Raw genomic sequence first — 11,115 nt, forward strand, 5'->3', positions numbered from 1 at the left:
GAACATGCATATGGAGAAGGTGCCTGCTCATGAGGAGGTCTACAGTTTCACGAAAAGCTGTATACAGCTTCTATGCTTCATTGCCATGCACAATTGCCACGCCATACATGATTGTCTGTATGTCGGCTGTGCATGTTTACACACATATTTCGTCACCTTGATGTGCATACATATATGGACCTCAATGTGATTATACGCAATATGCTGGTAATTGTGAAAACACAGTTACCAGCATATTGCCACAAACCCAACAGTTTTATTCGGCGTTACACCCTTTACACCCAAATTGCCATGAGGGTGTTAAAATACACCTTAAAAGGTGTGCGCCATGAACATTTTGATTTACACCCTTTAAGGTGTAAAACGATTTAGAGTGTAGAACGATGTCATGATCAGATATCCCTTGTTCGATCGTGCACTGTGGCCAAAGTCGATTTCTAGACTTTCAGGATTTCTGTTGTGCGAGGCTTTCATTTTTGTACACAAGTAATCATTGATACGATCAAGGGAGAAAACATGTGACGTCGGTGGACGATAGACACCAATAACAAGTTGAGTGCAATTCCCGAGCCAAATTTTGGCAGAAAACAGATTCCACGTTGTCAATGTCAACCAGTCTATAACTCGGGATACCACCCTTTACAACCACGCAACCGTCACCTCCTCTGTGCGCCCTATACCGATGAAATATATTATACTCAGATGGTGCCAGCTTACTGTCACATACAGGGTGTCCCAGAAGACGTGTCATTGAATTTTAATAAAAACACTACGCCACATAGAATCATGCGGTCAACGGCAGTTGTTCTTACTAGGTTTTTGCCACATCCTGATGTGCAAGTCATGTAACCTGAGTTTAATTATGTAGATTTTTGGGCACTGAAGTCGGAAATTTACCAAGTAAAGGTCACTTTTTCACCCCACAGATGTGAAGAGCGTGCCGAATTTACGCAAATTAATGATAATTGACAGTAATATTGAGGAGCTATCTTATCGAAAAAATAGCCGAAAATCATGCTCTACGGAGCTCGCAGAGGATAGCGCGCGACGAATTTTTCAGCGAAATCAGTGTCAGTCCGATGAAAGGAGGTCGCAAACCTGTATGGCACTTGTCTTCATTGCATCCTGTCCAACCCCAGGTCAGAGGTCCATCTACACCGACTCCAAAGCCGCCTTACAAGTCCATCTCTACGCTACAGGATCGGGATGTCTGTCTCCAATGGTGCATGACGTCCTTGAAGTGTACACCTCTGCCGTATCACGGGGACATGACCAAGTTGCAGTGGGTCATGTCACCATGTCATGGGCCATGCATAATAGGAACAAACGCCCTTGACCACATGATTTTAGGTGGCGTAGTTTTTTTTTTATTAGAATTCAATGACACGTTTTCTGGGACATCCTGTATATTTGATGTCAAACAGGTTTCACTTACAAGCGTAAGATCCGTGTCATACTGCAGCAACAAGGATCCCGTTTGGACTCTTTTGTTTACTATATGCTATGTGCATTCAGGCGAAGTAAAATAAAAATCGAGATATAAAACAGCCCAAGCAGCACAATGTACTGAAAGTCGAGTGCGGTAGGGGTGGACGGGTAGGTGGAAGGCCTTGAACAGACTCGTGAAACTAAAGAACATTGATAAGACACATACCGTCCGCCCCTATTGCACTCGACTTTCAGTACATTGTGCCGCTTTGGAGAAGACCACCTGTTAACACGCGTTGACTTCGAACCGAAACAATGTATACATCTATTATCTACATTTATCTACAATTATTATTATGATTTTGCGTACTGCCGTGTGATGTATATACCTTGAGATACAGCTTCATGCCTTTGTGAGGTCACATACAACAGTGATTGCGTTTCCTCGTCCCACTTATAAATGTTATCGTTAATGCGCAGCTTGTCTGCAACCAAGCGAATCTTGTCGCCGTTTTGCAGATTATCAGCAGTGCGTTGCGAAAGTTTTTGTTGATGCTGTCGAACCCTAAACGAGAAACCTTCGGAGATTATTTTTTTTTTGTTTAAATCGGGTGATTGATTGTAGCATTTTCTTAGAATCATCCCAAGCAGCACAATGCACTGAAAGTCGAGTGCAATAGGGGTAGACGGGTAGGTGGAAGGCCTTGAACAGACTCGTGAAATTAAAGAACATTGATAAGGCACATACCGTCCACCCCTATTGCACTCTACTTTCGGTACATTGTGCTGCTTGGGATGGTATTTTCGTTAAAGTTACACATCCGGAAAATAAGTTGTCGCGAGCGGCCTTATGGTCAATTATATGAGCTCTCTCAACGGAGGATATATTCAGGCCCAGGACATTGAAAACACTATCCTGTACAACTTCATCTGTTGTTTCCGATGCTTGTTCTGTTAAACGTTTGACAACCAGATTGTTGCGCCTGGAATAAGTTTGCTGATCACTTAACTTGTTGGACATAGCAGCAATTTCACACTTCATGTCTGAGATCAAGTTATATCATGCGAAGATATCGTTGTTTCGTAATTTGCCAAGAATGATACTCGCGGTTCGATCTTAGTAAGTCTGACTTCGATGTCTGTCATATTGTATTCAAAATCGCGTCCTGCTTTGGTTTACCCTTAATGCAGCAAACATTGCTTCAACAGCTGGCCTTGGATGTAGGTCTACATCCTCAGCTAAATGCAATAACTCAGCTGGGGAATGCAAGAAACCATTAAGAACTTAAGACCGTGTGTTGGGGCACGCAGGACAACTAAACAAAGGAAATCACTTTTGACAGAGGCAAAACAAAGAACTTTTCTTACCTGTAAACACACAAATAAGCATGGGTTACACATGGCGCTGCCAATGCAGCGACCGCCACTGAAGTGGATCGCGGAGACATTATGCACTCTTGGTGTGTGACGACTGAGATCCAGAGTAGAAAGTCGACATCACTCGGTGATCGCGATAGTCAAGCCATCGCAGAACGAGGATATAGCGATAAGTAGGTAGTAGGACCTGTTCCTTTGTGCACCACATCATCATCCAGTAGTACGGCATGTCTGTTATCGCGATGAAAATCAGGTAGAGCACTGAACAACTGCACGCATACACATAAGAATGTGTTACATATGACTCTTCCAATGCTGTGCCCGGCACGATATCGGCGACTCGGAACCCGATAGATGACTTCGATCTGTACTACATTACGCCATTTCTGCCATTCTGACTATCGTCACAGTGCATGGTACGCACTTTATGCATAATTTCAACAGCCGACAAGTTACCTGCGAACATGAGACGTTGTCTTGCACACGCCAAATGTCGAGATTGAAGCCGAGAGCTTCTGGCCTTCAATTTGACATACCATCGTTCGTGGTATGAGATTGGCATCGAGGAGGATGACCAGTCACAAGGACTGGCTCCCATATGACTATCTCAACAAGCTACGACTAAAACTAGAACTAGTGCAATACTAACTCCTGCTTGTGAAATCACGTCATGTTAAGGATTGCTGTTCGTGCTCGTCGTCGCCATGCAACAGACCAAGACTGCGGAGAGTTGCGTACGGGATAACGGCACGAAGGAAAGTAATGCTTTGTAGTGAACAACGTACGTTCCATGCGTTTCTCCGAATAGCACTGACGAAGTTAGCCAGCGTCTTCCGAACTCCATAGCACCAAGGACTGCTCTCTCTCTCTCTGTAAAACTCTGCGAACACCCTGTACAACCCTGAAATGGCGGTATTTCGGCAGTGGAATCTGTTCCAGTCGTGCTCTGCAGTCGATTCTTGCTTAGTCACCCCATTTCGTCGTCATCATTTATTATTGTTGTTGTTGTCCTGCTTAGTCACCCGCTGCCGTTGAGGCACTTGCGTGATCGAATTGGAGGCGGATACAAGACACGTTCAGACATCATGGTGCTTGTTGCCACCAACACAACAGATTCCCGGACGGATTATTAATATTTTAGGCTCAACCCTGCACTGGGGCATACAGCGGAGTGCACTCTGGGTTAAGACAGGTCGAGTACAGTTGGAATGCTACAGCGTCAAAATAAGGAACAGTTATCACTAATTTTGAGAAATGTGCTGCTTTAAAGGGCAACACAACATGCTTCTAGCACGTTACGCAAGCGCAAAAATACTCTCCATGTTGTCTGTGTGGCGCACTCACTGTGCTTCGAATACAAGACATAAATTGTACGAATGATCACACACAATTACAATGCACAAGCACTAGCTCTGAGCTCCGGAAAAAAACACATGCGTCATATATATATATAAACGAAAAACGCCCAGCTTAATCAAGAGCCTGTCTGGAACGTGCTTCTTGGTGATTTTGCGGTCTTGTCGGGAACATGTAGTTTGATGTATATCGTGATCTTTGCCGATAGAGTTTGGCCGTTCCAGGCGAAGCGAAAGACCTTGGACTCTCTAAATGGAGCAGGCGTCGTACTTCGACCCTTCTCACTTGTGTAGGACGTACAAGACGCATATATACTTCCGTAGAAGTTCATTGTGCCGGTCTACCTACTGAGGCGATGCAAGCTCTAGTGCTATTCATTGCAGTCCTCGGCTACGCCCAAGCCACGAGTATGTATGAAACTTTAGTTTTTATTACCCTTTTATGGGAACGTCCTGCTTGGCCTGCTTTGTTGTTATCCGGTTTGAGCATTTCGTATTATATGTATTTGATGTAGACATGGAAGCACTACCGGTAGCGGTGTCCATAGGTCGTGGACTTTCATGACCGTCTTACAGGTGATAGAGTTGCTTTTTTCCCCAGCTTTTTGCGTGAACATTTTGCAAATGTCAGCCGTTGCACAGAATACTCTCTGTACAGGACAACTTACGGTCCGAAGGTAAAATCGTGAGACAGTTCATTCAGAAAAAAGAAACAATGTGCTCGCTTTACCTTATGGATCATGAAAATGTCGTCCTTCATTTTCATATTTCACATCTCATGCTTTTCGTGTAATGGGGTAGGGTACTGCTCTCAAGCGGTGAATCACCCCAGGCCATAGTCATGATTTAGTTGTTGTTGTTGTCGTCCTGAATGCCATGCAGATCCTGTAAGCTTTTTGTGCGCGCACAAGTGCTTCAGGATGCCCTAATGATAGCGCTGATCATCAATGGCAGAATGGGCCTGTTCGTACATGTCTGAATTAAAACCCCCCTTATCATATCCATCATCATCTCTCATCACGTACAAGTGGCACTGGGGCAGCGCCCAGCCTGCTGGCCGGCATCAGCCCCATCTCATCATCGTATCTCTATTTGTGTGTGTGTGTGTGTGTGAATTAAAACCGGAGCACGGAACACGGACGAGAACACACAAAACGGAGCACGCAAAACTGGAGCAAGTGTCGTCTGTGTGTTCTCGTCCGTGTTCCGTGCTCCGGTTTTAATTCGATAGTGCTGATCCCTTTTCAGAATGCGGCATCAGAAAAGAAAACAGCAGGGTCCCTCGCATGAGTGGAGGGACGGACGCTCTCCCCAACGAGTTCCCATGGCAGGTGGCAATGACAGAGAAAAGCTGTGGATGGACCGACTTCAACTGTGGCGGCTCCGTCGTTAACGATCGCTGGGTCGTGACCGCAGCGCGCTGTGCTCGGTACGTATTTATTGCGTTTATATACAAACACCCAGTCGTGGGCTAGACTCACATTGTTTTACCTTTCAGCAAGAATGCTTCCGACTACACAGTCTTGGTTGGAAAGCACCAGTTGCGTGGGTGTGAGGCAACGCAAGATTACAGAACCGTCGACAAGGTACGGGTTAAAGTCGGTATTCGCGACCACTTGGGAATCTGGGATCGTCAAGGGGGGGGGGGGGATGATACGATGTACCGATTGATGATTGCGCGCACCCTACCTAGTGTATCCTCCACAGGGCACCTCTCTCACAAGGAACCTATGGACGGTATGTCATGGTTCCGGAAGCGGGTATAGCGGTAAGGTAGCTCGGCACAAACAAAAGTTCTTTAAAGAAACAACAAAATACCTGCAAGTTTCGTGCGTGTATTGGCCAGGAGTTAATTTTGGGTGGTATAATGTGTTGATGAACAGCAAAGAGGGAACACGCAGCGAAACAAGGTTTGGAACCACCGGGTTAACGGGAAAGTTCACTCGCTGACATCGTTGAAATAAATACGTAACTCTTGGAGGATCAGTTTTCCCCAAATACCCGAAACGGTCTCCCCTGCTAGCGCTTTAGCTCGAATTCGATATATGTTTTTTTTTTTTGCATTTTATTGTGACAGTCAGCAGCTGACCCATAACTACGAGGAGGAGCAACTGGAGAACCTGTGACGTTTCCATGACGTGTCACCTCCTCCTCCTCCTCCAAATGACTATGAACGACGCCACTGTGGTCGTGTCTGTGGATTAGTTTTGGCACACCTGAGGCTTCTTTAACATATACAGTAATCACTAAATATATTCGAATTGACGACGATTTGAAAAGGGTCGGAGTGTCGGTGTTACAGCTCGACGCTGTGACTCTACACAGCTTGAACGTCCGTTATTTCCAATGTGTTGTGCACTCTTTCTAGGATTCGTTTTGAGGTCTTGTTTTTAAGGAGTAAACATTAAATGTACCCATAACATTTCCCGCAGATTATAGTGCATCCGAAGTATAATGGAAAAACCTTCGACTACGATGTTGCTTTGATGCGACTATCGACGCCTCTGGATTTGAACGATTACGTGGGACCCGTCTGCTTGCCCGATGAGGATGACGACTACACCAATGTGACGTGCACGACAAGTGGATGGGGTGACGTCGTAACAAAAAGTATGAAGCTGCGTTTACATTAGGGGAAAAAATGATGATGAGGGCATAACCTTGTGCTGCTGATTTGAATGTTATGCGCCCGTGACCACATGTTAGGAGCATCGCATTTTTGCTCTTATTTTACAGCCAGTTCTTGAAGCATGGATTGGGTGCATTGTTATCAAATATATCCAAAGCACGGTTGATTGATTAGTGCATAATGCGAAGCTCTTTACAGCGGGCTGCTATTCGTCGCCCCCCACCGTACGTAATCAATACACTGTTTGCAGATGGAACTTTCATTCAGCCCGAGACCCTGCAGAAAGTCGATCTTCCCGTTTTGAGTAGTGGAAAGTGTGCCAAAACATTTGGTACAGGGTACAACAGGAACAGCATGATTTGTGCTGGGATTGATGGTACAGCCAAGGGACCATGCTCCGTAAGTGACCTTTTGCGCGTAGCTCCTTTGTATGCGTCGTTCTGACTTTTTTTTTAACAATTACTTATTACGAACGCATCTTCTATCTTGATAGGATGACTGGGGTGGTCCTTTGGTCTGCCCAAGAAACGACGGACGGTGGGTGCTTGCAGGAATCGCTTCTTGGGGAAATAGAGAGAAATGTGCCGGACCTGCAGTCTATTCACGAGTCACGTCGTCCACGACTTGGATTCAGGATACCATCTGCAAAGACCACAATTGCTCATGATATCCTACAGCATAATTTTTTTGTGTTTTAATCTTCTTGGAAGTAAAGGGGCTGGATTATGTTCGGCCAATAGCTCGGCCACGAGAGACTCAGTAATTCGTTAGTATACCCCGTTTTGATAGCGACCCTTTGACGTCGTGAAAGTGCTGTATCAAATTGCCTGCGGTTCATCGTCAGGCTACACAGCGCTCATTCATCGCCTTCGTTTCAAGGGCTTAGCAGAGCTGCCGTCCGTTTAGACTTCTTTGCTCCTATTTTTGTGTCACTCTCTCTACTCGATTCGGAATAGCTTGGGGCGCGGTGAGCGGGCTCACATCTGCATTTTTTTCTCTTACCATCATCATCATCGTCTGTAATTTCGTGCAGATGCCAGCTAGAATATATCACGTTCTGTGCGCCGTCATATTAATTGCGCCGATGGAAGTTCATTCGGTCGACGTGGGGTATGTTTTACTGTGTGTATGTGTGTGTGCGCGCGCGTAGTACACTTTTGTTTGTTAAACGCACAAAATGCACATTAAAACGCACAAAATTTGTGGGTTTTAATTTTTTTTTTTAATCGCAGGCAAATATGTGAAAGTTCACCGTACTCACGACGTATTGCGTATTCAATTACAGTTCAACTCACAGTTTCGCTAAGTGTATTCTTCGAAAGCGCCGTCAAATGCCTTCATTGCGTCGATCCACATTACACGAGCAGAGGACGAAGCTACGGTGCGGTAAAATGTCACCTTTCTTGTTCACCATAACGAAGTGTCATCCCAGTAGTCGAAGCCCAATAAGACAGGACCACGAGGAAAGTATGCTCCACTCGATATCTCGACTGGAGATCGACACGTAGAGCATGTGAGAAAAAAAAATGCACGTAATGCGGGACTACCACTGCCCTGCGGTGTGTTTCCCAGCATTACCCCACCACACACACACACACACACACACACACACACATGTGCAGCATGTCGCCGCACAAATAGGCAGGTGCAGCTTACGTGTACCGCACATTAAAGAAATAGTGTGACACACCTCAAATTACTTATTATTATTACTTATCATGGAACAGTTGGTCGCACCAGTGCGACCTACGTTTCCATTTTTGTCTTTCTATTTCTATTGTATTCTATTCTATACTTATTATTCTGCGCGGTGTGTATCACGATCAGTTGGGTTATAACTGCCATCTTATTTGCCCACCCACCCCTGCAGCAATTTGGAAGCCAGCGGTAGCTCCACTCCTCGGCCTGCTTACTTGCTAGGAAACCTTGTACTTCCGTTTGCCTTTCGATCTTTGCATGAGCGGTGCCTGTTCCACGGGATATGCATACTCGCTAAAGTTGTAAATTGATTTATAGCAACATTGTGTCTGTTCCGACAGGAGCTGTACATGTCTGCACCCTATATTATGTTGCTGTCATCCGCTACACGTCCGCATACCCGCTCCTGCCAGTTCAACATTCAAATTCGAAACCATGCAGACATGGCGGGGACCTGGGGGGTCCATGACGATGGGCCTCTGCATATGACTTGTAGATTATTACATGGTCGTTATAATCAGTGGGTGGTGGTTTTCATAACGTGCTCATCCCGTCGGGAGTTTAGGAGCGCTTGATGAAGTGTTAATGATGCAAAGTGAGCTCTGGAAAGGACTACCAGAAGCATAGGTCACATCCCGATTCAGGAAAAGGAAAGAGGAGGTATGCAAAAGGTGCATTACTCTGGTACACCCCGAAACAATGGTATAAAATGTGCTGAAATAGAAAGCGGTGGTAGAAATCGACAGGCCCGCTGGCCTCAACACCGCATCCTTAGAAAGGGAATGACACTGCTCTGCACGAGAGAAATGGATATGCCGTATCCAAATCGGATTATATAGACCGGAACTGAAGCAGGCTATGACGAAGTAAAACTGTGATGTTTGACAAGTTCAAGCACTTACGTTTCTACTGCGAAAATACAAGGGCGTCGTAGTCCCGGAGAAGTACAAGTATAATTGGATGTACTCGACCGCACAAGCGAGGTCTGCCATGCATTTAAACGTCCCTTAATGATGGCTTTCACATTTCCGCTAACTATTTCAATCGCACTAACACGTGCTTTTCTTTGTGGAGGTTTGTGTGAGAAAATCAGCAAATTTGGCATAGGCTTTTTGTTTTGTGTTGTAGAGGGGTGACAAACTTTCCGAGGCTTCACAGGCTGTTCACAACACTTGACCCTCAGGGGAAGGTCGCATCCCCAAACCCATCAATGAAACCGATATGTTCGTCATCGGCTGAAAATCTACCCGACTTATTTTTTCGTTCGAAAATTGCTCGGGTACTAAATCAAGGAATTTTTGTTTTAAAATCAGCTCTGCTTCCGCGACTGCAGAAGCTCCGGCGGAATAACATCACTCCCTAAGCGAAGGAGTGAGAGGGTGGCGCGGAGAGGAGGAAAGGGGCGGTACAGGCGCCCATTAGATGTCCGTACTGCCGCTGCATTTTCTTTTTCTGGAGGTCGAGCCCTCATTGGTTCTTAGGGAGCGACATCTGCTGCTATCATGTATTCCGTCGAATAACAATCAAACCACGTCACTATTTCGCGTAGGCAGTTTGGTCAGTGGTTCAGGAGGAGTAAAATGACACCACAGTTTCAAAATCGACTAGAACGGATGCGACAGTCCATTTAAGTGTTTAAGAATTCACATGCAGATGAGAAGAATTGAAATTTTCAATGGAAATAATTTTTTTTTATTGTTGTACGGGACATTTCAGTAATGACTATGCGCGCGCGCCCTATATTGGAGGAACGCGTTGCCTCCATGGACATTCGGTGTGTCCTTCGCCTGAGCGTGGCGGACAACGGCAAGCAGTTGCATCACCGCCACCATCACCGCTGCGTCCTTGTGTCTGCAGAGAGCAACTGCAAGCTACATACCAATATCAGCACCACTACAACCTCCTCCTGTGTTCTTCTACATCTTTGTTTAATGTTGAAGACGTCGAAAGTAGCCTCTATATTATGATCAATATAATCGCAGATGTTGAACTTGAAGCAGATGCAGTTCCGCAAGTAAGGACTTGCATGCTTTCTCATATTTCTTTCAATAAGGATCTGCAGCTTCAATGTTTCGTATATAGATGGCTTTAATTACCCATCTTTGAAGCGCACGGTGCATTGATTTTCGCAGTCGGTAGGAACGAAGAATCTGCGACAACTTCCATAGACTGGTCGGTCGTCTCTAAATTGGCTTAGAGCACGCCATCAGGTCCTGCACGCAAGTTGGCTTCCTCTCTCACTTTGTTGCGTTTTTACTTCCACTGCTTCTCGTCTTCTCGGCGGACGTCCATTACCGGCTGTGTGCAGACAGAGGCTAGGTCATGCTTCGCGCAACAATTACCTACTCGCTGCTCCTTGTAGTACGAGGCAGTCCGCGGACGTGCAACATAGACGACTTGGAAGATGATACTCGACACACCATCGCGGATTACAGTCGTCAACCGGACAAGACAACCTTTGAGGACGGCGAAGAAGCACCGTACACCTGCAGTCCCGGACACTCGCATAGTGGAAGGCGTCCAGACTTCCGAATAGCTACCTGTCGTCAGGGGATATGGAGCTACCCGACAGACACTCTGCGGTGCCAGGCCGTCAACTGCGGTCACCCGGGAGACGTCAGGAATGGT

The 11,115-nt window shown here is 45.9% G+C and overlaps 1 protein-coding gene across 1 annotated transcript; it reads left to right on the forward strand.

The window, feature by feature from the left end:
• Nucleotides 1-4,465: 4,465 nt before the first annotated feature.
• On the forward strand, nucleotides 4,466-7,535 carry LOC135395300 (chymotrypsinogen A-like). Its single transcript, XM_064626528.1, has 6 exons — nucleotides 4,466-4,568; nucleotides 5,409-5,589; nucleotides 5,659-5,746; nucleotides 6,593-6,770; nucleotides 7,040-7,188; nucleotides 7,283-7,535. Exons 1-6 carry the CDS (start codon nucleotides 4,517-4,519, stop codon nucleotides 7,454-7,456), a joined length of 822 nt encoding a protein of 273 aa, XP_064482598.1. The 5' UTR covers nucleotides 4,466-4,516; the 3' UTR covers nucleotides 7,457-7,535.
• Nucleotides 7,536-11,115: the final 3,580 nt, after the last annotated feature.

This window comes from Ornithodoros turicata, chromosome 5, assembly GCF_037126465.1.
Source record: "Ornithodoros turicata isolate Travis chromosome 5, ASM3712646v1, whole genome shotgun sequence".
Taxonomy (NCBI): Eukaryota; Metazoa; Arthropoda; class Arachnida; order Ixodida; family Argasidae; genus Ornithodoros; species Ornithodoros turicata.